Genomic DNA, 27,549 nt, shown 5'->3' on the forward strand with positions numbered 1-27,549 from the left:
TTTAGCCAAAGGGACTGCTGGTTTTATTCTTTTCGCCAACTGCGCAAGCAGATCCTGAGTAGCCTTTTCGGATAAAGACTTAGATATATCTCTCACTGTCTCTTGTGGAAACAGGTGACTAGACAGGGGCGAATAAAGCAGGGAGGATCTCTGTAGAGGAGACACCGATTTCGTCAAAAAGAACTGTAGACAAATCTCTTTTTAAGGACTGCCGATCCAAAGAGAGAAGCCACCTCCGTAGATCCATCCATCAAGGCCTTATCCAGACAAGAAAGTACACTCGTTAAAACTTCCATCGAAACAAAGTCTGGATCCTGTGCTCTCTTGCCAGGCTCCCAAGGCCCAATCCATAAAATTAAAGACCTCAAGTGGGCGAAATAGACCCTTAATAGTAAATGGTCCATTTCGCACATTCCCCATGAGGCCTTTGCCGAATGAAGAGAGTCGTCTTCTAGACGAATCACCAACGCTGAAAAATCAGCATCAGCTGCAGAAGGGAGGCCCAATCCCATTGGCTCTTTCGTGTCATACCAGACACCTGGCTTACCTGCCAACTTCGAGGAGGGCAGGAAAAAAACCGCCTTCTTACCACCCGCTTCTTTTTTAAGAGAGGAGCCAGTTCTCCAAGCTCTTGATGGCTCTTCATCGAAAGGGTCGGATTCATTTTCACGAACGAAGAGGACTTAAAGGAAAGCTTAGTGCTTGAAAGCAGTGATCCCAGCAAAGGAGGCCCATCTGCAGGACAAAGAGAGTCACCGAACTCTTGAAGAAGCAGGGCTGCCAGTCTCTTGTAATCCGAGACGCCCGCATTTACAGGAAGTTCCTCCTCAGATACCTCTTCAAAGGTAGCATTAGGAGAAGAATGCCTCTTCGGAGAAGGAGTCCTAGAAGGAGAAGTGCTCTTTTCTTCGAAGGAAGTTTGGTAGAGGAAGGAAGACACTCCCCAAAGAGATCCTATTGCCTGAAGAAACATTTCTACTGGAAGGGGCCTCGCAGAAGAAGAATGCCTGCTTTCTTCTCAAAAGTTCTTGCTGCTGAGAGAAGAGCTCGCATCTTTACAGGAAACTCTATAAGGAGTAAGGCAAGAATCCCGTAACAGGCTCTTTTCAGGCTCTTGGCGCCTGTGAGGAGAGGCGCTAGCGTCACGTCGGTAGCGTCTATCAGGCGCTACGCGCCTTGGGGTAAAAAAAACGTCTGCTCTCATCCTGGCTCCTGCCAGGAGAGGGGTTTTACTTCCTTCCGAAGATTCTTGTGAGAACAAGGCAAACTCGTAACTCCTAAGGAAAGCCTAACAGGAGTAGGGCGTACACCCAACCCCATCATGCTCTTTTCAGGCTCCTGGCGTCTGCGTGGAGAGGCGCTAGCGTCCCGTTCTGGGCGCCTGGAAGGAGTAAAACGCCTGGTTGAAGAATACCGTTTAACATCACAATGGCGCCTGCTAGGAGAGGCGCTAAAATCTCTCCGAGACCGTCTGGGGGGCGAGATTCCTTCTTCTCTCTCTCTGCGTCCCCGTGAATAAGGGAGATTATCTTGTTCCTCGCTTCTATCTCTCAGAGAACGCCTATAAGGAGAAGAACATTCTTTACTCCTACGAAAGGATCGACTATCCTTATCAGGAGAGGGGCTTGCGCCCTTATTCGGGCGTCTAGACGAATGTGGGATCCTACTAGAAGAAGCTCTTCTGGTCGGAGTAGTAGATCGTTCTCGGAAGGGAGAGGCGTATAGCAACGATCTTGTTGGGGAGTAGCGCCTTCCAGGAGAGAGACGCCTACCAGAGTCCGAACGCCGACTTGACGACCGTCTCTTAAGAGAGCTCTTTACTGGAAGAGAGACGTCCTTCCTGCGAGAAGGCTCCTTAGACAGCGAGCTTACTAACGAGGATAGCTGCTCCTGCAGTCCTACCAAGAACTTCTTTGTAGAAGCATGAATTCCTTCCGGAGAAGAAACAGGAGACTTCATCGCTCTCTTCTTCTGAGCGGGAGAATACTCCGGAAAAAGCTCTGGGCTAGAGTCTAATGCGTCTCCTGCAGGCGCCTTCCAGGCTCTCTTCAGAGGGCGCGACTTAGACGCGGAGCTCCATCCGCGTCTCGGAGAAGTAGAATCCGAGTCGGAAAAACACTTCCTAAGGACGCTTTGTCTATAGCTGTCCAAGGCAGCCTGAGACGAGTCTACAGGGCCTGCCGATGGGACGCCTGACCGTTGGAAATACTCTACATCCCCCATGCGGCTTCGACATTCCTCCTCCCTTGGTCATGGGAGTCTGAAAGAGGTCTAGGCCTAGGAGCAATGCGGAGTCGGTCAGACGCCCCCTCCACTACACTGGGGACACTGTACACTTCACTGCACACTTCACTCTTACCTTCCATTTCTCGTAATTGCCTTTGCAAATTACGGATAGACGCTTCCATTGCAGCTTTCTCCGATCGAGACGAATCTACGATTTCGCTGCGGGGGGAAGGAGCTGAACCTGCGTTAGCAGTAGGAGAAATTACATTGGAAATAGAAAGATTGTCCTGATCCAAAGAGCAGGACCTACTTGAACTTTTAGCAGCTTTCCTAATTCTATCTTTCTCCAACTTATTTACATACGCAGTCAAACTCTTCCATTGCACTTCAGTCAAACTCAAACATTCGTCACATGTGTTACTAACTGAGCATTCATTCCCCCTACATTTAACACAAATAGTGTGAGGGTCCACCAAAGCTTTCGACAGTCTCACCTTACATCCTTCTTTCACACAAACTCTAAAACGAGTTTCAGGCACATCATCAGCCATAATGAAGAATCCTAAGCAAATCCAAATAACGGTCCAAATCAGCGTATACCAAAGCCAAAGAAAGAATACTTCACCAAACAATCCTTAGCAAAGCAAGCAGAATTCCGTGCAGGAGGAACTAACAACAATGTTGTTAGCACCGGCGACAAAAAAAATCTGGTCTGAAAACGGGAATGGTTCCTATTCCCGCCACCCAGCGGCGGGAGAGGGTGATCACCTGACCTACCTGTAGCGTGTGCCGCGAGTTTTGAATTCTGTCGGGACGTCAGAGACATAAGCTAAGTATATATATCTGCCGGGGAAGTTGCATGTACAAAAATGATATTTTATACACCTTACGTAGCAAAGTGCTTTACAGCTATCTATTCTGACCTATACCTAGTCTTTTAAATGGTTTTATAATGAGTAAGCCTTCATACTAACTTTAAATCTTTACCATTTATACAGTATACAGTCAGTCACTTATGGCTAAGACCACATCACTGAACACTACAATACCAATGTACTCCACAGCCCAACTCACAAGGTATAATGTGATGCTCTAAGCCTAGGATGACCACAAAGTTTACACTTTTCCCCTGCCTGGCCTAAGGTGTCGGGTACTAGTAAAGCTTCGCACTTCAACTACTCTCAGATATTACTCATCACTTCCTTATGGCCTCAGTACGACTGGTTTCCCAACCTGAACCTATCTGTGGATAATCCTAGTCCTTCTGCCTTAAAGGAACTTTCTGAAGTAACCACATTTCCATTTATTCCACAAACATTCAGAATTCCTTCATCTTCCAGATGCTGCAGCCACAACTATCTCCACCTTTTGCCAATCCCCTACCATCTTTACCAAGGAAGGTGAGAAAGATTTGTTGCTTGGTGTAACCAATAAGGTCCTCCACTCAAAGCTTCTGGCCCAAGTCCTTGCAGAATTCTTCATCTACCTAAAGAACATCAAGCTATCTCCCTCTTAGTAATTAAGGTTCCTAAGTAACTCTAGCCAACATTCCTCCAGCAAGGAATGGATTTACATCAGATGTCTCACAGTTCTTATACCTCTTTGACCAGTCTATTTCTCAGACATCAGGTAGCTCTCTAAGTTGGAATAAGCTTTGGTCTTGCACAGGTTCACCAGATTTCCTACCGGATGCCTCCTGGTTGATTTGACCCTCGAGACATTGTTACATTGGTCCTTGCCTTCTCCAAGCATACCAGTGAACTTGGTGACTTGGCATGGGAGTTCTAATTCTAGTTTTTGGTATTCCACCAAGCTTTTCCTTTGATCCAGATCTCCTGGCAGTCTCATTAATCAGAGAAATGTATTTCAACCACTGATTTCTTCACTAATCCGGCCATACATCCTTCCTAACAAGAATCTTTGACCTGTCAAACAAGACTCTGACCTGTCAGAGCCATCAGTCTATTGGCAGTTAACTCAGAGCTTAACCTTTCCACTTCTTGCCTCTTTCTTTTAGCTACGAGCAGAATTATCACAGTCCTAAAGAACATCTACTCTTATTGGTTTCAACCGGTGATCTGAAATGCTTACTGGGCCATTTCACAAAAAGGCTCTCTCCTCCAAGCTTAAGACTGAGGTGCACAAAGCACATGCCCTCTTATCCCTCATGGCCTTCCAGTTCAAATTGGAGCTCTCTACCATCCTTTGAGCAGGTACTTTGCATTGTCAGAACACTTTCTTGCAACTTCATCCATGCAATGTGCCCCATAAATCTTTTTAATTGTTGGCTGGTCCCAATACTTGCTGTGGGACATTTTACTAGTTGGCAAGGAGGGTCATTCATCCTCTTCATTTTCATAAACTTCATTCCCCCTTGTCTATAGCACACCTAATGGACATGTCTTCCTGGAGCAACTGTCTTCAAGCCACAAAGTGGTTTATGATTACTTTAGATTTTAACTTCTGAAATTCTGGATTATTATCTAAAACCCACTGCTTTAAGGAAGCTCCATTCTGTCACTGAAAAACTCAACACTGCTGGGGTTAAGCCTGACACATTCAAGAATGTATACATCACTTCACTTAAAACCTTCTCTTCTATCTCCTGACTCTTGTCTTGGTCCAACCACCAAAATTGCAATACAACTATCTATGATTAAAAAATTCGTAATGAATAAATAATGTCTTTACCCAGTCCCCAGTTATCAGCAGGGAACTGATAAGCGAAAACCGCCATTAACTGAAACTCAGCGATTTATGACATTCATGGTAACAATAACCAGTTAATGGTGCCGATAGCCGGATAACGGCACCTCTGTTAGGTATATGATGATGCCATAATAGGCACCAATAACTGGAACATGGCACATTATGGCGCCATAAATCACCGATTTTATAGCACCAGACAACCATAAAACCAGATCACCATTAACTGTGTCCGCCAATAACCAGGGACTGCCCTCATCTCTTCCCCTCGTACTTTAGTTCTTCACTGGACGAGGCGGTTGCATACTCGATTACCAATCTGGTACCCAGAGTTCGCTCCAAGCTGGCATCAGCACAGAATCAGGGGAATGTATTTTTGGTAATTATAAACATATCTCTCGATCCAGATCCCACAATAAGCTGTAAGGTCCTGTTGCTAAGTAGCCTATTGGTTCCTAACCACATAAATAAAAATCTAATCCTTTGGGCCAGCCTTAGGAGAGCTGTTAATCAGCTCAGTGGTCTGGTTAAACCAAGATATACTTTCAACTTTTTCCCCACACTCTTTGTGCATAAGGACGACAAAGGTGAATGATGTCAAGTCAGAGAGAGAAGTGGGGACTGGAAATGAACAATGGATCCATTGTCTTGTAGAATTTAGTAAGCTGATGCAGCTGAAAAGCATCTGCATGGAATACAGCTATTTATGATGCATGGGTATGAAAAATGTGCTGTATGTTTTCTGACCAACAGGTTTATTTAATTTGCAGTAGCCTATATGCCTAAAACAAACATGCATGTATTGCTATAGCAAAAGTAATTTTCCACAAATGCATAAAATCCAAAGTAAAATGTAACGAACCTTTGTTTACAAATGAAAATCTTACTATGGCCAACATAAAAAAAACTTTTTCAACATCAAAAACAGGAATCCATGGTGAAACTATCAAAACCCTCACTAAGATACTCCTTACCTTTCATCACCAGACTTTGGATCAACAGCTCGCACTGTCTGGGTAGTACGTTTTACAACTAGTAACTGAGATGGTTTTGAAGCTGTACGCTGACGTTTGCAACCAGATGAATTGCATACATACATCAGCTTTCCTGTGTCTAGTGCCATACCCCAGACTTCAGTTGATTTCCCACCTAGAATTAAAATGTAAGTCTAGTCAGAATAAATCCCTTGCATTTCCAATGTAAATATAATAACAGTGCATCAGTTTGATATGTATTCTTTTAAAACCTCTCATAGTAAAAAGTAAATATAGAATAAAAATAAACAAAAGACAATAGGAAAACATATTTACATATAAAGAGGAATTTTTAAATAACTCTCGCTAAAAATGCTCTGACTTTTTGGAAATTACATTCCTAGTGTTCACAATGAACAAACCTACATTTTCTATGTGCTTTATGTATACAATTCAAATAAAAATAACTTAAGCACTTCAGCAAACAATGATGATAAGGCTGAATAAATATTTGAGTTGTCTAACCGTGCATTATTATTATCATTATCATTTGGTATTTGATCAATACAACCGAGTCACAGAGGCCCCTATTCACTGGTATCAAGGGATTCTCCTCATGTCAAGGTCATTACTATTATTATTTTTTGGAAGGAGACCTTCTCGTAGGCAAGTTTTGTTAAAAATGGTTGCTGCCTCAGCACTATTAATCTTGCAAAAAGGCTTCTCTATTTTTCTGATGATAGCTTTCTCTGTTGCTTAGACTGGTTAGCAACTCACCAAAGGGCATGGTAAAATTTGGTTGTTGAGTAATTTTTGGTGTTTATTATTGCTTCTCTCTCTCTCTCTCTCTCTCTCTCTCTCTCTCTCTCTCTCTCCAATGCAACGTTTCATCCAGACCTACAGGACATTTTCCAGTGATGACTGCTGAGGGACTGAATTCCATTGGCGAGTCCTTCTCCTTATAACCTGTTGTTGCGGACTCTCAAGTCCGGTCTGGAGAACCCCTGGGGCAGGTTGAATTTTCATTGATTCCTGAGAAGGTGACTCCCAGGAGCCAATGAAAATTCGACCTGCCCCAGAGGTTCTCCAGATATACTTGAGAGCCCACAACAACAGGTTATAAGGAGAAGGACTCGCCAATGGAATTCAGTCCCTCAGCAGCCATCACTGGAAAATGTCTAGTAGGTCTGGACGAAACGTCACGGGGAGAGAGAGAGAGAGAGAGAGAGAGAGAGAGAGAGAGAGAGAGAGAGAGAGAGAGAGAGAGAGAGAGAGCAAGCATTGTTATAAGCAATAACAAACACCAAAAATGACTCAACAACTGAATGTTACCATGCCCTTTGGTGCTCGCCAGTCTAAGCAACAGAGAGAAAGCTGTCATGAGAGAAATAGAGAATACTCTTTACAAGATTAACAGTGCTGAAGCCGCAACCATATTATTATTATATTTAGAATGAGTCACTCTTTTATGGAAGTGTTGCTAAAAACAATTGCCATTTCAATGGCATTAAGCTTGTAGAGCTTTCTCTATTCTTCTTAATATATTCTTCTCATCTGTAGGAAGGTGGCATAATAAATTCCCAAAGGACATTTAAAGATATTCTGACTTCTTTGTTTATCTACTCTTATATCTCGTTGCACACACATGTGGTCATCTAATGAGAGAAAATAAATTAGTGTCATCTACAAGTTCACATGCCCGGTGGATGGATGCCACCACTCACATATTGGAATGACAACTACCACATTATCTAAACGTTTCATGTGTCATCTATTAGAAGGTGCCATATTCATTTGTTACAACCATGAACATCATAGAAGACCAAAAATGGATGAGTTGATTAATTCTGTAAAGATCATAGACACAACAGCAGACCAACAACACCTACAGTTTCTTGAAGCATTGCATATCATGCGAAAAACCCCAGAATTAATACGGTTAGAGAAACTGAATTTCTCCCAGTACTCATCAGGAGAAACAGTGTGTGTTTAGTTAAATTTTGTGAACTTTCCAAAGAAACTCCACTTACAACACAAACATCAAAAAGTTATTCTGGCTTTACCATGTACAAAAATATCTGGCAATCAGATTATCCATATAAAAATACCATACTGTACCTGTAAATATAGTATCCGAGTTAAATTTGAAAGAAGAATGCAAGAGTGTTTCAGCAGTAACTGGTAAAGCCTCTACCACATCACCATCACAGCGGTATATCCCACCATCCAGAGAAGGGATCAAACGCACCCACTCTCCACGAGAGGTCACCTCTAACTGAAAAAAAAAAAATTTGTATGAACCAATGAGTAAAATCCAATTAGGAGAATGTAGCACAAATTACATTTTTATACCGTATATTCCGGCGTACAAGTCGACCGGAAGATAAGTCGACCCCCCAATTCTGAGTAAATTTTTATGATTTTAACTAATATCGGGTATATTAGTCGACCTATAAAATGTGAGGCCAACCGTACGCTCAAAATAAGCAGCAGGGTAAAACGTATCATATAAAATAACCTGAATGTTATTACGGTACATAAGTTGCTCTACTTACCATATGAAATACTGGTAATATACTCGGTATATTAAAAAAATCTGTGTAATATATAAAAGATGGATACCGGCAAATAGGATTAGAAATGATATAACGAAAGATACGTTACTCGTGTGTAATGTAAATAAACAAAGCGCTAACTAACGCTGCATAACAGCCTACGTATATATGTATGTACAAACTGCCACTCAAGTTAATGATTTGATTGGGTTGTTAAAAGGATTTTAAATACATATTTACCATTAAATACAAATTTTTTTTTATTTATTTTATGTGATAAAGATTTCATACTATATTAAATGTTTTTTGAAACAATACCGGTAAATACAAAACTGTCAGAGTGAACGCATCCTTCTTAGTTACGGTACTACAAATGGCTAAGCAATGTTTACACTTGGTGTGCGATTGGGGTTTCTTCAAGTTACTTTGATTTTTTTCATTTTATTTAAAGTAATGGATGTTCTAATGTATTATTATTGTCGTATTACAGTGCGAAATGTTTTTAATACTGGTATTTACATACATAGTTACCTCAACAAGGCTGTCATTGTTATTAGCCAACTGTAAAGCCTGGATTCCTGTACCGATATGCCAAAATAATCAAGATTCACTTTTTGTTACCGTTAGATAAGTCGACCCCCTAATTTTGGCATGATTTTTTGGGGCTAAAGGGTCGACTTATACGCCGAAATATACGGTACTTAAACAGATTGCAGAAAGTAACACCAACTACATTTATAACTGTACATGTTCATCATTACTCAAGTATGGCATCCAGACTGCAGGTCCATTCACTCCCAGCTCAGTATATTTTAGAGCGGAGTATACACAAAAAGTACACTCGATGTTGTTCTCCACTTCAGATAAACAACAGGATAAGTAAAATATTTAAATCTTAATATGGATTCACTAACAGAAAATACTGTATTACTTAAATATAATGAAATCTTATTGCTAATTCTTAGCCAAATTTCAGTGACACTTCATATGTAAAACATGAATTGTGTTTAATATATGTTTTTAATACATAAAATGCTATAAACAATATTTATGCACTAAAATATCAGAAACAAAGAAAATAATTGAATAGTATCAGTGAAAAACTACTAATGTGGAAAAACATAATGTAATTTCAGAAAACTTTTTAATGATTACTAAAACACTATGTCCTCGTTCAAAACTAAGGTTTTCCTGTTCTGTGAGGAATGATGACTATCCTAAATTGCTGTCACTACCCAGAGGTTGTGAGATATGGTTATGAGAAGTGGATAATAAAGTTTAGCCAAGTTAATTTGTAGGAGTAATTCTGCTTTAAAAAAATTGTTTGTCAGACTGAATGACATATTGTGTTTAGAAATATCTTCAAGCCCATATTGATGTCGACACCTTTGTTGATGGTATACCAATTGTTTCCTCACCACTGTTATGCAAATGAAAAGAAATCAGTCAGTATAAAATACTAAAAGTAAAGTGAGAATTTCACCAATAATAACATCAACCATAAAATATATCAAATTCTAAAGTACTTTGCATTTTTCCTAGGCACTACATACAAACCAGAGTCTTTATACTATGGGGCAAATGGGGAATAATAATCACTCACCTGCTGTCATCACTCACTTTTTCCTTCACCACAAAGGTGGTTGAAGTGGGAACTAAAAGGCTCTGATTTGTATACCTGGAAAACTGACTGGAGTTTAATCACAGCTGGATATACCATGACCCACAACTACATGCAGGGACTGCAATAACTCCTGTATCCTCCAACTCAGTCTCGCAAAACGATGAAAGCACACCTTACTCAAGTAAAGGAAAGGACAGGAGAACCACAAAATCCTCCATAAAGGAATTCAAGTTGGGAGGTACCACACTTCTCAGTTGGCCAGGTAATGAGGGAGGGCATATGTTTAAGCAGCAACCTTTCCTTCATTCTACCAAAAGGATATCACCCACCAATCCCTGGTTAACTTCTTTGGACTAGAGTGTTATGTAGGCACCTAGCTCCTTTCAGACAGACAGTAATCTTGCCTCAGTACTTTTATTTAGTGTAAGCCTCGGGGCCTGGATGCACAATGATTGTGATTTTTTTTTTTTCTTCATCCTTCCTGGAGCAGCGGCTAGGTCAGAGTACCAGCTTCTACTAAGTCCCACGTTGGCCGAGTGGACTTCGCACTCGGCTACTAATTCGGTGGTCCGAGTTCGATTCTCGGCCCGGCCAACGCGGAACCAGAGGAATTTATTTCTGGTGATAGAAATACCTTTCTCGATATAATGTGGTTCGGATCCCACAATAAGCTGTAGGTCCCGTTGCTAGGTAATCAATTGATTCCTAGTCACGTAAAAATATCTAATCCTTCGGGACAGCCCTAGGAGAGCTGTTAATCAGCTCAGTGGTCTGGTAAAACTAAGATATACTTACTTTTTTACCAGCTTCTACTAGACTCCATACAGGTAGTTAAAATTTGACCATACAAATTTGGAGATATTTGATCTGCATCATCCTCAGTTCTTCTCTATAACAATGGGATTTGGGTGAGGGTCCAGTGATAGAGCTACATTCTGAACTTACAGGTTCATCATATAGTTTTATCACAACTAATATCAAGGATGGTCTAGATACATTAAGTTAAGTCAGATCTCCTGAGAACACTCCAAGAATGACGACTTGCAATTTGACACATCAGACTCATTAGTTAGTGGGGGGGGGAGGGGGGGGGGGAATAAAAACAGAAGGTATCAGCTTCAGCACCAAAATTGTCCTCTCTTCAAAGGACAATTTTGGCAGGATCCCTTCTTCCTACAAGTAACAACTCCCAACCAAAAGGGTGTAGTAACAGCAAAAAGTGGGATAAAAATAGTAAAGACTGAGAGGGAGGACCAAGTACAATTCAGTACAGTAATCTGGAGCATGTTCTCCCCCCCCCCTCCCCCCGTAGTAAAGCAAGCAAACTCCTCTTATCCTCATCTTCCTACCATACTTTCCTCTTTGTAAAGGGACCCTACCAGTGCACTCCCTTCAGGGGACAATGCAAGTGCATGCTTTCCCCTGCATAGGGTAGAGCACTTGTAAGGATCATGTTTAAGGAGAACATGAAGTGCCCAGAAGGTGGCACCCTCCCTTGAAACATTGCTGTTGTTTTTTCTCCATAAGTATTAAAAAACAAACACATGCACACTGGCAAAAACACAAAAAACCCAAACACTCCCAACACTCAACAATAGCAAGAGAGTGAGCAATAGGACACCCACCTCTTTAAGATAGCCGTGGAAAAAGTACTTGACGGCAATAAGTGAGTGAGGGGTATTCCCCAACTCACTCCCTATTACCACCCACATTGTTATCAAGTTCAACTGCCATCTCCCTGCTCATGCTGAAGGATACGTCTATTTAAAAGGTATTTACATAAAAAAAAAAAAGTTAATTCTAGTTGGCAACATAGTTGTTAACATCCTTTAATTACTACTCATGCTTCTGCAGCTGCTGTAAAGCATTGTCAAACATATAGCTGTATAACCTCTTAGCTTCGAGACAATACTGGATAAAAGTAACATCAAGGCAACTAACATAGGAGGGTGGACAATGTAAGGAATTCTTTGGATCTCCAAGTATAAGAATTTTATCTGAAACTGATCAGGGTATGTGGCAAAAGCATTTGATAAAAACAACACTCGTGCATCCAAAACTGTTTTGCAAATTCATTTTAAAGTATTTATTAATTAGTGTTCATATGTACCTATCTACACAATATTTAGTTTTCCCATAAACCCAACCACACAAATCATCTACATAGTGAGTGTCCTTCTAATTTACTGAACTAAAACTAACTTTATCCAACTATATATAGTAATTAACAGGCATGCAAACATATAGTACTCTACTGTAATTACCTTTGACATCGATGAGGAAAGCATTTCATTATTTTTACCACCAGTCAAATGTGACCACAAGACAGCACCAGTTGATGCATCTAAACTGGTTACTCGTCCATCAAGTGTACTAATCACAACAGCCGATCTGAAAAGGTACCATGACTCAGATTTATTTGATTACATTATGATACTTTTGAATATAACATTAAAAAAATTGAAATAATTGTATGTGCCAAAACAGATTATAAGGCAAATAAAATAGTTATTACTACTAGCTTTTTGAAAACCCAAGGTTCTGGAACAAAGTACTATAAACAATGTGTGTGTGTATGATTTCACATGTCATTTGTTAACTCTTTCTTTCATAAACCTGACTGTACCACTACTATTTGGCTTCTATCACTGTTTTCTATCAACACAAGAACAGGGGAAGACTAAAGTGCTTCTATAACTCAATTTATCAACATTCCCAGTTCAGATGTTTCCTGGATGACCCACAAGAACATCTATCATTAGCATGGAGGGATTGCTTTGCCTTGCATGGTGTACAAGTTCCAAAATGTCAACTTGTTTACTTTCAAAATTGTTATATTACTTTATGGGGTCTATATATATATTTGTCTACAAGATAGGCAGTTGAAATAATATATGTATACTGCTCATGCAGACCAGTATTAATCCATAAACAATACTATACATAAAGCATAGAAGCATAAAAATGTAGTACAGGCAAATGCAGGGATGCATCCTAACCCTACCTTACCTTGGGCACATGTTTTACATAGCCAAAAAGGACCTATCTACCATTGGACAATCCCAACCTAACCTGACCTACAGCACCAGACACAACAGAGTTAAATGTAAAGCTGCAACCTTAACTATCCTATCATAGGATACTGGACTAGATCCTGTCTGCCTAAGGGCTATACCTGCAATGTTTCTCTTATTTTTTTAAGGAATATGTTCTGTAATATGAAAGTTAAAGTTCAAAAGAGAGGTTCTTTGGATGTTTGTAAAAAAAGTCAGAAAAGAAGGTTCACTCATCACCATTACTGTAGTTCAAACAGTGGCTTGTTAATTTCTAAAAGCATTTTTTCACCATAACCTACCACAATAGTTTCTGGTGCACAGCATAAGGTTTCTTAAATGTAAGCTAATCACAATTTAATTTGGGCTTGAAATGCCAGAAAAGTTTTATCATAATGTTTGATGCTATAGTAATTTCCACTTATTACATTAAAGCAGGAGAGCAAAGTTTAGTAGAAACCTGCAGGGAAGGATAAGTGGTCAGTCAGAAAATATGTGGAACCTAGATAATCAGAAAAATCAAAGTTTTATTATATAAAAGTGGTGAGCCTATGTACTACATAAGATCAAAAGCATTTTGAAGAAATCTACAAAAGGATGAAACCATGCACATAATGTTTGTGTGAACACAATTTCAAGAAGCTAGCATACAGTCCACCAAGCTTTACAAAATATTCATAGTTTACTTCAAATTAACATTGAAAAATCTCAACCCCTGATACACTGGGTATTATCTCTCTATACCAATACTACCACTTAATACTGGGAATTTTATTGTGTGATTTTAAAGGCAGTATTGTTTTGTTTCTATGGTGTTTTTACATTGCATGGAACCTGTGGTTATTCAGCAACGGTACCATCGGCTTTACATGGCTTCCGAACCACATCAAGAGTGAACTTCTATCACCAGAAATACACCTCTCTCACACCTCAATTGAATGGCCGAGAATCAAACTCACGGCCACTAAGGTGGTACACCAACACCATATCGACCACGCCACTGAGCCGCTTTAAAAGCAGTACTAAGCAAGATATGATACAAAATATCCCAAACCCAGATACAATGGTTATTATTTTATAAAATACTTGATATTGGAGTTTTTAAGATGGCTTTTAAACCACTAGTGTATTGCATTTTGGACTAGAAATGCCATTTCCTATGACTCGGTGTGTGCTTTCAATGTTTCCAACATGTTTCATTAGCAATACTGTGGTAACAGACGGTGAACCCCACCTTTACCCTATACATGCAGTTCTCGGTCTTACGACAGGTTTCGGCTTGCGATGTTCCGAGGTTACAACGCTTTTCAATTATATATTCATCAGAAATTATTTCCAGGTTTACGACGCATGTTCCAGGGTTACAGCACTTACAACGCTGATCTGGCAGAAAAAATATGACTCCAAAAATGCAAAATAATCAATATTTGAAGGTTTTTTGGTGAAAAATACAATAAGAATGCAGTTTACATAATTTTTAATGCACCCAAAGCATTAAAAGTAAGGTTTTCTTAGGATTTTTGACGATGTTCTGGCTTATGACGATTTTTGGCTTACAATGCGTCTCAAGAATGGAACTCCTGTCGTAACCCAGGGACTGCCTGTATCCTACAATTAAGGTTCACAGTATAACGACACTAGCTTAATATATACCATTGATAGTTCTCATTCACATAGACAAAACAAGTGTTTTCAAAATAATATCATGCACTAAGGTTAGGACCTAGTGCCTTATGTCCAAATTCACTGCATTACATATAGTAGTCAAGATTAGTACAGATTTATCTACAATCAAAAAATGAGCAGTTTATCTGCTTACATAAGCAAAGATTGTATAAATACACAATGGGCATAAAGGACCATAAATAAACAAAAACATGTCTAAAGAGATAGGCTACGGACCCACAGAATCTTGAGAAAATCGTAAATCTCTGTTTCTTCAAGCAGATAGCAAGGTATACTGCTCAATTTTTTTCAGATTTATCAAAAGGTGGCTGCTAAAGTGCAAGAGCCCGTAACAGGTTCCCACCTGGTTCCTAAGCCCTCACTCCACAAAGTGGCAGGCACACTGCACTATTCTCATATGACATGCAGAGCTTTATTCCCTTTGTTTTGTACAATCGCTGCTTCTGTAAGCAACCAAACTGCTCATTCTTTTTTAGCAAATACCTAGCTACCTATACGTACTTCTGTTTGTAGCAAACTAGAATCTAGCCTAGGTATACTTCTGTTTGTATATGTCAAGAGAAGAAACTTAAATATTAAAGAAAATTTTAAGCATACACAAGGAAGCAGTGAATTCGTAACCCTAACTGTAGGGTTAAGCTATACTTTTCAAATGTCATTGGGCTATCTTAAGCAATAGGAAAAATTAGGTTAGTATACGATAGCCAAGTGGTTCTTAACCTTTTATAATTACCATGCCCCCTTAATAGCTAGTCCTTCCTCCACGGCACCCTTGCATCTTGTATGAGTAAAACTCCCCTCCCAGATTTAAAGGGAAATTAAAAAGAGAGAGAGAGAGAGAGAGAGAGCGAGAGACAGAGAGAGAGAGAGATTGAGAGAGAGGGAAGGAGAAGAGAGAGACGAGAGAGAGAGAGAGGAGAGAGAGAGAGAGAGAGAGAGAGAGAGGTAAATAATTACAAAACATAAGCTGAAAAAGTCAAACCAGAGTACCAGACTAACCTCGCCTATAGCCTAGCCTTGAGGAAACTATAGTTGCCACACGCTAAGTTGGCGGTGACGCCCCGCCCCTTCCTAAGCAAAGGTGGTGATTGGAATACATCAACTGTTCGTGTGGCTATTCCTTTGAGTGTGTTGAATGCGCTTGCAAGTACTAATTCGAGTTGTTTTTTTTCCATAGCAGTCAATTATAGTCTTTAAAGAAAAAGAAAAAACTACGTCAAATTACTAACACGTCTCATTAATTTGAGCACACTATGATTACATTATAATTCAAATTGTCAAAGTCAAGGATTTTACACATTTCGAATGCAGTCTGCATCATTTATCTTCAGAATGCGGTAAATATATAAAAGATAGGTCAAAATCATGTGAATCATTAAAGTTGTTTAAATACGGAGATGCTATATGAAATGAATAAAGTAGTGTCAGTGTCCAGATAACATGTTTAATGCTTAAAAGACATGCATCTTATGTAGGGGGGCAAAATGCTCACTTGAATAGCCAGTTACTGAAATTGGAGGGAATTTCAAACGCAATAGTTAACCGAGCTAACCTAGAATAAAAAGGGACAGCTGCCAGCACAGTTACCATTTCGAGATATACATACACTGAGGTATAAAGGAGGAGTAATGGAGGATTTCTTGAAAGACACCAAACGTATTGGACGGATAATGAGCCAGACGAGAATCATCGTAATGAAGGTCTTCATCTATCTCCGTGAGCAACATGATCAGGAATGCGAAGATGATATTTGTTGCTCCATTCAGCGAATAAAGCAAACAACACAAGCGTGGAGAAATGTACTCCCTACCCCCTAGGACCAGAGCATCACCAGTAACGGGAGCTTTGTATAATTTTGATAAGGCTCGTGTACGTCGGCAGATATGGCTTTCTACGAAAGAGGTGGAATTCCAGCAACCGAGAAATGACTGGAAAAGGCGAAGGCGCCACCTGTGAATTTCCCTGGTGCTTATACGTCCCTTCTCAAGCTTGTTAAGGAACTAAGGTTTCTCTATAAAAAGGTTGAAAGTGGCAGGAAGTTGTTAGTGGAGAGGAACGATATTGTTCTTGCAAGAAATAAACATCAAAGACTTATTGATGAAAACAGAAATTCGACACTCCAACCGGCCAGAAATATACGTGTATGAAACATGGGTCAATCAAACGAGTGTGTGAACAAATGTTGGACATTACCCGATGGAATTGTTGGTCCAAGAGTGAAAACGGGAAAAGGAGCTAGATTTATCATAGTGCATGCTGAGGGAGAAAATGGATTCGTACCTGGAGGATTGCTAATTTTTCGATCGAATAATGCTAATAAAGGCGATTACCATGATATTATGAATCATACATGCTTCCTATCATGGGTTCAAACACAGCTACTGGCAAACATTCCAGCTAGGTGTCTCATTGTCTTAGATAATGCTTCATATCATTCCAAAATATCAAAGCACCTGTCAGCAGTTCAAAGAAAGCGGAAATCGTCCTCCTGTTAACCAAACGCAATATAGCTTATGACCCTTCTTTTACCAGATGCGAACCTCTTGATGTGGTAAAGCACCACAAGTACCTACAGAAGTATGAAATTGACAAATTCGCTCGAGATCTGGCCATAAGTTACGTACTTAAACTTCCTCCTATCATTGCGAATTCAACCCATAGAATTCCTTTGGGCACAAATAAAAAATGAGGTTAAGAAATGCAATTCAAATTAAAATCAGACTTTGAGAAATGAGGAACATATAACTAAACATGCAATAGACAGTAACCGCAGAGGACTGGAGGTCATGTATTGTCACACAAGAGAAGTGTAGGATTTTTATAGAAGAAGTGATCCACCACGTGACCATTTAACTGAAAACTAAATTTATTATAAACATCAGCAGTGACAGTGAGTAGTCAGAAAAAACGATGATTGAAGTAATTGCTGTACTTAAATGAAATGTTTAAAGTACCAATGACGAATGAATTTGTTATATTGAGGTATTGTTTGATGTATCCAATGATGATTCAATTTGTTTTCTTTGTTGAGTCAATTAAATGTTTGAAGTATAAAATTTATTTTACCTAAATATGTTTACATATAATTGCAGCAAGTTTCCGATCTAAAAGATTGTTAGACTGGGCTATAACACACCGAAACTTATAGTTATCTGTAGCAAAATATAAAGATGGCAAAACACTGACTTACTCAGTCAAGTTGTCTACGATGAGCGAGCTGTCAGAATCAGCTGATCACTGAGGGCTGTTTATCTGGACATTTCACCTCCCCACTGCATCATGCATATTTTTTGGTGTCTCATGATTCATATAATCATAAAGTATATTTATAGGTATGCAATCGACAGTATATAAATTATTATGAAACATGGCTTGTATTATTGTTTTATTCAATTCATATATATCATAATGCCCCGAAATAACGAATTTTCTACATTCAACAATAATTTTTGTCTTCGGCTTCGATTACCTGTAATATATATAAATTCTTTTTTCCTACTCCGAATGATATTCTAATTCTGTGAAATTTTAATTTCTAACTAGTTTTCTCTATAATTAACCTTTTATATGGGAAATGGAAAGAGGATTATATCATATCAAAATAATTTCTATGAAAATTAAGGACGATGGACTCGGAACTAATGAAGTGGGCGGGCCATCACCGCCCAACTTAGCTTGGTGCAAATAGTATAGCTCAGGTAGCTTATAGTACTGCCCCGTTAATTTTGCAATTTTGCCTAAACTTCTGACTATTAGTAGCTACTAGCTTGTAGTTCCTGGTAGATCTAGGGTGCCTATCCGTGGTGGCCCAGACTATGGCAGTTGCGGTTTTTTTATGCTGTTTTACCTACTGAACAAAAATTTAAAGTAATATTTATTCGGACGACTGTAATTAACCCCCCAGGGGCCAGTACTAAACACGGCGAAATACATTGGACGCCCCAATTCCTAGTGGATGTCGTATTTGTGGTTACGTTTCTTGCAGGGTAGGGTAGAACACCACAGCAGGCCAACCCTCATCACGGTGGACGGGTCTTATTCACTCGATATTTAATTGGTGAAACAAGAATACAATTGCAACTCTAAGCATACCATTTTAAAGACTGAAGTTTTGTCAACATAATGTGATATATGAAAGCCCCATACGAACTAAAATAAGCATGTGAGCTCTTCGTAAAATATGTTTTCAAGGCAGTTTTGAAATCCAATATGGCAGCTACGTTTTGCATGGAAGGTTCTCATCAGTGACGGCCACCATCTTTCCCCAGCCTTCCCAGCACTCATTTGAACAATATTAGCGTATATATGTAACGTTTATTGATCTTACTCAAGATTGCAGTTGTAATCAGCACAATAAAACAACATTTTGTTGCCTATATTAGTGAAAGTATGAAACTTGTTATTCCCGGGGTTATGGTTGGAACTGAATTCATTCTTACCTTGTAATCGGTGGTTTTTATCCTTACTGCCATCACAACTGAAACTCCACAGTGCTTATTTGATTGTAATTATACACATTTTGGTCTTAATTCACTCCACAGTGCACTTGAACCACGCTGTGGTTCCTGGTTCCTAAGCACTCACTCCGCAAACACAGTTACGAGCAGCAGACGACAACACTGATTATGAGATGCAAAGCTTTATTCCCTTAATTGTTTACTTTACTCAATATTTAGTTTAACTTTACTTCAAAATGTTTATTTAATTCATGTCTATTATCCCTTTTTTGCAACCAAATTACCCCCAAAAAAACCAAAAATTACAAATGTTCCGGATGTTATACTTACGAGCAGACGGCGTGAGGAAAAATGACTCATCGTTGCCAATCTAGCGGAGCGTCACACATACGCCGATGCATTTACAAACTGTTTCGATGAATTCTAGTTGTCATAGTAATGCAGTAATGATAAAATTGCTGTAATATGTACGTATATATAATACAAATAGATACGCTAATTTCACTTATTTCCCCGGTTTTGTGTAAGTCTTATACCTAGTTTGGAGGGTAAACACATACCAATTGACAACACTGATAAACAATTGAAGAGCGCAAAACGCCGCAAAGAATGCCGTAGTCCCCTTGAATAAGTGCTGGTAAGAGGTTGGTTTACGATTGTTGTGATGAAAGTGGCCCCAGCGTCTATGGGTACAATTTGTGTGCAGATTTAGCACAGGAAATGGGAAGTTTGTTGACACAAGCGACTCCGTAAACATCAAGATGGCGTCAATCTTCGAAACATTTTTAGTTGTAAGTAAAAATTTCTAAAGCGTTTTGGTGAGATTTCCACTGCCGTAGCCACCCTTTTCACTACCCTCTGTTTAAATCTTAAAATTTGGCCTTAATTTCTAACTTTGGAGAAAATACTTACTTCGAAAGGAGAGTACAGGTCTTTAGCTCTGTTTCTCACCAAGAAGAAGTCGCGACTGATGCCGATCTCCGGTGTCAGGACGCGTTATAATGTACTTTTTCGGAGGGTGGCAAGCTTTGATTGTAGGTGGCCTGTTTGGCCTGCTGTGATGTTTTACCCTAATTCTAAAGAATAGGTAGTTCCCAACAAACAAGGAACATAACCGAACAAACAAGGAACATAACCGCAAATACAACATCCACTAGGGATGGGGGGCCGTCCAATGTATTTCGCCGTGTTTAGTACTGGGGGCTAATTACAGCCGTCCGAATAAATATTACTTTAAATTCTTGTTCAGTAAGTAAAATAACATAGGAAAACGTCAATTGCCATAGTCTAGGCCACCTTGGATTATTCTGTAGAAATACCTAGGTAGTTCCTCTCTCTTGTTAAGAGATTAACAAATAATAATTTGAGAATTATAAATTTTTCCATAGGGCTCACGCCCCCTGTGGAAATTGCGTACGCCCCCTTGCTGAGTCGCGGCTCCCAGGTCAAGAACCACTGGGTTAGCCCATTACTGTGTTATCCCTGTGCTTTCTAGCCTACCTAGCCTATAGGCTAGTAAACAGTTACACAATAAACCTACAGAAACCATGTCAAGGTGTCATCAAACCATAGCTTAGGCTAGGTAGTAGCCTAAATGTCAATCATGGCTAAGCAATGGTGGCAAAATTTAACTAACCTGGGCTGACCATTGCCACTTTCCTCTTGCTTGCAATGGGGGAGTTCACCATACTCAGGACTAGAGCCGGGCCTTGTCCTGTAGGATTCGTCATAGTCCTCTGGACCGGCATACACTGGCTCCAAACTGTCATCATAATCTTCGACATACAATTCCTCCCCGAACTGAGAATGGTCACTTGACAGTTCGTCACCTTCATAAAAATCGTCACCGTCTGCGCTCCCCCTGCTGTCACTTGACACCTGTCTCAGTATATCCATATGGTCTGTTTCAGTGTCTATTTGCGAGACCTCCTCCTCCTCCTCCTCACCCTCTATTTCGTCGGCAATATCGAGGATGACTTTATGGTCTCGCCTGGGGTCTCTGGTGTCATCATTACTATGAGCCCTTACATCACTGAAGAGCAACATGAAGAGCACGAAGAGCAGAGCCACAATCAACTTTATCACGTAAAGTCGCCGTTGATCCATCGTCTTGGCAAATTCATCACAACAAAATTATTCAATTTCATTGAACAAGGAGACGTTGGACGAACAAGTCTTGACAACTCTAGGGCGACCTTGCGTCATAACTCTCTCCACATTGAAAATCGTGTTGCGCGTTCTCATTGGTGCACATGGACGATGACGTCATTGATGAGTCGAATCACATTCTATGGAAAGAGATCGGGAGAGGTTCCGACTCGATACAAGGTGGCCTCTCACGAGGTTTGTTTACAGCTGACGTGTATGTCATTGCAGAGACGCTCTAGTAAATAAAAGGTACTATCACATAACCGTTGTTAACAAAACCATGGGTTATCAAATTTTGATGTCAGAATTGATTTCTTTCTATAGTGGCATAATTATATTAGCCATGAATTGCAAACAGACAAGATTGCAATCGCTATTTCAGAGATGTGTAAAATAGACACGTCTCCTAGAAACTGTTGTGATTGGTCAGTGCTCCTTCCATGTTAAGTTATAGTATTTACTTGAGTTAAAAAAAATCTTCCTCAATATGAAAATCAAGCCTTTCCTAGTCAGACGTAATTCGACTTTTTAAATCTTCTGAAATATTATTTCACACTATTACAAGGGACATCCCGAAACGAAGGTTTTTGGCCAATTACTTAGCCATTTAACTATTTGCCTATATTCACAATTAAGGCTTTATCCAACAGATATATTGGGGGTTTTGCTGTTCAGGTTCAAAAGATGTCTTACGTCTTCCGATGTTGTTCATTATGAAGAGGGCTCCTGTTTCCAGTAATCTGGGTAATGGAGGTGAGCAGCTTGTTATTTTGGGTGACGATAACAAGTTACAACCACCTGTATGTACGACTGAGGTACGAGGTTGTTTCATAGTGACGTTTTTGGATCTTTTTTATATTTCTTGTAGTATTGCAACGATTACTATTGAAGTTTTGTTGCCTTGAGTTAGGGAATGGCAAATTTTAGCATACATATGATACTGCAAGATTTTAATCATATAAAAGATGTTTAAAGGATCGTTTTTTAAATTTATGTCACACTCAAAATTTTGATGGTTTTATGAGAGGTTCTTGGTGCGGACTTGGCATCAAAATTCTTCCTTCGGCTCAGTTAGGCTGGTTATATTTTCATTTTCTCTAGTCCTATAATTGGGTCAATTATTGTTATTATTATTAATTTGAACTCGAAATTTTTTGTTTATTCTTCACTTTAGTAATATGACAGACAAGTCAATTAAGCCACGAAGTTATATATAACCCCTTATGCTTAGCTACTGCATATCTATCACGGGCTATTTTCTTTTTCTTATCAGTGTCTTCTTTCACTTTAATTCAACTTACGAACGCCAATTCTCCCTTCAAGATAAGTATCCCCTTCAAACACTTACCTCTTCATAAACAAGTCCTCTCGTATCCATTTATGGACTACAAAAGTTACGTTTTCTATTACTGTGGCAATCTTATCTCTAACCATAATAACGAACCAGTGTCATTTGGATACGCAGAAAGCTGAATGATTCACTGGAAAGATAATTAGTTTAATTTGTTGTTAATTTATCAACAAATGAGTGAAATTCTCTAAATATTCCTGGCAATCCTTCAAATTGTTTGCGGATGAACCAGCTCATGGGATATTCGCTTTTTTTCAATTATTATTTTTTATTTCTTTTTTGCGAAATCCTTGAATGCTGCACTGATATTACTTCCTCTAGCCCATACAATGGTTCAGCCTATCCCTATAGAAGTGCGACAATTCAAATTCTTACAAAATACCTATCCTTTCTTTTAAGTCTGTCATCAATAAAACATTCAAACGCATACCCACTCCTTCTTTATATGTACGTGTATATACGTCATGACTCAAACTCATTTTCTTGTCACCAAGGCAGGATCTACTGGTGACCTCTCTATCTCTGCTAGACTTCACAGAAAAAAAAAATCTCTTGAAATCTCCAAAGCATTCAAGAGTTTAGATGGGTTCATTAGAAGCTTATCTTACAGCTTTATATATATATTGTTGACACTTCTGCATCTGCTCCCTTCTCATCATCTAGTGGTTTCTTTGGATTATATTCTCATTTCTTCATTTCCTCTTTTCCAGCATCCTCTAGTCTACCTCCTTTGCCATTCATGTCTTCATTGATAATTCAGCCCTCTTTTCCTACCTCATCTCAGTCCACTCTAGTACTTCGAATGGCATTATCTTCACCTAATTCTGATATTGATTTTATTGAACTCTGGATAAACTTGAATTTTTTGTCAGTAGTTACGGTGTTTAAGTCACTTCATTTAGTCTTCCATTGTTCAAACTTACCAAATACTTATCGAAAAATATCGAGTATATTTTTAGTTTTTAAAACTACACTTTCATGTTGGAATTATTTATCCCTGGTTCGCACAGTTTTCATAATTATCGCCTTCCTGGATTAGTTTGAGCCTAAGCTTGTATATTTATTTCATCAGAGAGAGAGAGAGAGAGAGAGAGAGAGAGAGAGAGAGAGAGAGAGAGAGAGAGAGAGAGAGAGAGAGTGCGTGTGTGTCAACCACTTCTTGTTCACAAGAAAGCTTTCGATCAGGTGGCCTTATTACTTCTCAACTTATTTGTGCAAATCCGCAATCCTTGGATTGTAGGGTTTGGTGGCAATTTCTGTCCATTCATGATAAGCGGGTAATAATCACCTGAAAACAGTAAGAAAAAATCCTCTTTAGCTGATTTGAGGTGCTAACCACAGAAACTGCAATAGCAGGGAACTGATTTATCCAATTAATAGCAGTTTACTCCTCCTCCCCCGTGGGATCGATGTGATGTACACTAACAGTTTTTCATTTTGTCATTTATTCATTAGCTACAGCAGACCACTGACAACATTCTCTCTTAGTGCTGGCTTGAAGGGTTTACTATTATCAATAAATCATTACCGCTTCATGAGTAATTTACAACCACTTAAGAAATTTTAATAAAGTTTATTAACTGGAAATGTTGGAAGATGACAAAATCTCCCCAGGATTTGTTTCCAATATACTTGATATCTGCTGTATCCACGAAAATGAATAACCATAAATGTTGTTCTGCATACTGTGATTGAGTCACGTGGGTTTTTCATCAGATACCCATTGGTCCAGAAAACGGACAAAAAAATAAATAAAAAAAAAGCAATGGAAAAGGCGAAGTTAGTCCAGCTGGTTGAAGTGTTGCACACTATTGTTGGACTCCTTGCAGATAGCATTTGAACATACACCATAGCTTCACGCAACTGAATCCTCAGACTGAAAAAAAGTAAAATACTTTGCTTACTTTACAGCATTAGTTCTCTCTTTTTTAGGTGTACGACTGACAAATAAAATAAAAGTCAATGTTCCAGCGTTAAGTTCAAATTAGTCCACCTCTATTTCCTCCATGAATTTCCAGATCATATAAAGCTTTGATGATTGGCAAGACCTGTGGGTAAGTGCTATCCATTCCTTACAGAGAGATTTACCTTAGCTGCGGGCCATTAGGTTTTGAGAGACGGAAAATTTTCATAATACCGTATATGAAAACCTAGTAGTATGCCAAAGGATTTGCACCAGAAGTGGGACAATAATATATACACCACATATAACAGAAAAACTAGTGCACTACAGTATGGAAATTATTATAAAGAAAAAGACTGCTCATGAGTGCTATGAAAATAATGTAGAAAGTTCTGGAAGAAAGGTCAAGAAACTTCTCAAAACCGACAATGGGCTTCATATCAGTGATTCCTCAAGTATTCTTTTTAATAACACACACAGATAGAGATTGCCCCACATTTGTGGTTCTTTGGAGGGCATTATGAAAGCAAAAGTACCATAAAAATTGAGCTAGTGATATTTCTGTAAAATAACATAAGGCCTAGGTTAAAGACAGGGGCTAACTTATCAGAAGAATTTGCACATGTTGTTACCCATAAGTATTACTCCAGAATCCTTTTGCTGTTCATGATAGACTTGGAGGTCTACATAAGAGTACAGAAAGCATGGCCCTCAGAAACTGTTACACTATGCTGTAAAGATAAACTAGTATCAACCACAAAATTGTAAGAGGTCACTGGAATGCTTAGGGAATGGAAGAGTGTCACACAAAGGAGTCATAAATTTCAAAATAAATAAAACATAGCTCATCTTATGGTTATCAAAACGAAAGAAAAAAAGAAGTCAGTCAGGTGCCAAGTGAGTGGTCCGAATTGCTCCCCCACTTTTCTGCTGAATAGGTTCCAGAACCTGCCGCAGAAACACAAAATCTGCGGAGATCCAAAAATCCCCTCAAAAAATTTTATGCTTATAACAACCAAATACCCAGTCCCCTATAAAGTAAAATTTTAACATTTTACTGCTTAATTTGATAGTTCAAACAAAAATATGCCTTAAATTATCATACTAAAACAATATAATATTTCAAACAAACAATACACTCCAAACCATCGTCCCAAAACATCCTACTCTACTCCTTCCCAGGTTAAATTTCATTGGTTCTGGCATGGATTTTACTGTCGGATGCCCTTCCTGACACCAACCCTCCCTATTTATCAGGGCTTGGGACCGGCACCCGTTGAGGCTGGCTTGCCCCCACAGGTGGCTAGATTCCAAAACATCCTACTACATCTTAGATTAGTACCCTTTTACAACTGTTACTCAAAGTCTATATGCCCCTAAAATGTCTTAAAATATTAATATGATGCCTTGAAATATTAATATTAATGTAAACAGCAAAATATCTATAAAATGTTTATTAAAAATTGAATAAAATCTTTTAATAGAAATTAAATCTATCTATCTCACAGAACATTTGACAAGTTACCACTGTACTGTATAATAGTGCTGACCTCAGTACTGGAATAGAATGCAGAGTTTAAGCCAAGGGCCAAGCACTAAGACTTATGAGGTCATTCAGTGCTGGAAAGGAAATTGAGTAGGTAAATTTTAAAAGTGTAAATGGAGGAAAACCTCACAGTTGCACTATGTAATAACTTTCAGGAGAGGGTTGATAGCAAAATGAAAGATGTGAATGAAGGTACATGGAAAAAGGAATGAATGGGGTTGCAGCTAGGGGATGAAGGGACACTGCAAAGAACTTCTAGTAATGCCTACAGTGCACCCTCAAATGTGACTGATGTGAAGGAAAACGTTAAATAAGACAGTCATGCTATGTTTTCTTTTACCCAAAACAGTAATAGTTACAAATTCTTATACATAAATACATGCTTGTCCTTGCTTTATATATTTTTAACTAATATTCTAGCTATATTATATTAACAAATCCTGCAGTGATGTAGTAGGTAAAAGCTTCACTGACGTTCCTGGATTTGAAAGGCTCCATGGGTTCGCGCTCCGGTCCAATCGAGAAAAAACTCCCCTTCGGTTAAGCATATATGAAAATATATCAATTCCGAGGTAGAGGGAATTAGATATTAAAGGACATTGTAGCTCGATATATGTATATGAATTACGGAAATGTGATATGACTTATATATATACCTATATATATATTACTGTATATCTTTGAGTTTGCATTGCAATGAAAAGAAAATCACAATTAATTATTCATGTTATTCCATCAAATAAACTTCTAAATCAATCTACTGAAAAAAAAAGGAATTGGAGAAGATTGAGAATCAGTAACACTTAGAAAGGTTCTGTAGTAATGTATAGAAATAGACCTTTCTGTTGTAAAATATACAAAATTCCAGTGATTGGTTGAGTAACTTATTACTAATAGATTACTTTTGCAAAAGTAATCAGCAGTCATGATTACAAAACAAATATGGTACCACTCACCACCACTGAACAAGTAATGAGAAAGGATAAGGAATAATGAGAGTAGTAGTGGATGTGTGAGACGCAGGATGAAGACTAGTAAGACAACCAAGATAGCGACATAAAAAGGCCTAGATCAAGATCTTGATCAGATGAGATTTCTGTTAGAAAATGCACAAGAAAATAAGTCCAGAGAACATGCTTCTGGAGATCCTTACAAAATCTTTGGTAGAAAACTCAAAAATATATTGAGTGTGCATCAAAAATATATAATGTGCAACAAAGTATGTATCAGGAACACCTACATCAACTTTGCAGAAAAAATTTAAGAATCAATGGCATTGTAGCCTTTACCTTCTGGTTACAACACTACATAATTAACTTT

The 27,549-nt window shown here is 38.8% G+C and overlaps 1 protein-coding gene across 1 annotated transcript in view; it reads right to left on the bottom strand.

The window, feature by feature from the left end:
• The window catches only part of LOC135223752 (eukaryotic translation initiation factor 2-alpha kinase 3-like), an 85,712-nt gene extending 63,526 nt beyond the window's left edge, over positions 1–22,186 (bottom strand). Inside the window, exons 1-4 of the mRNA XM_064262508.1 lie at positions 20,918–22,186; positions 12,350–12,476; positions 8,025–8,181; positions 5,907–6,081 (exon numbers count right to left, since the gene is read on the bottom strand). Of these exons, the coding sequence (XP_064118578.1) occupies positions 5,907–6,081; positions 8,025–8,181; positions 12,350–12,476; positions 20,918–21,387 (929 nt within the window). The 5' untranslated portion in view covers positions 21,388–22,186. The remainder of the gene's footprint in view (positions 1–5,906; positions 6,082–8,024; positions 8,182–12,349; positions 12,477–20,917) is intronic.
• Between the last annotated feature and the right edge of the window lie 5,363 nt (positions 22,187–27,549).

Source organism: Macrobrachium nipponense, chromosome 10 (genome assembly GCF_015104395.2).
Source record: "Macrobrachium nipponense isolate FS-2020 chromosome 10, ASM1510439v2, whole genome shotgun sequence".
Classification (NCBI taxonomy): Eukaryota; Metazoa; Arthropoda; class Malacostraca; order Decapoda; family Palaemonidae; genus Macrobrachium; species Macrobrachium nipponense.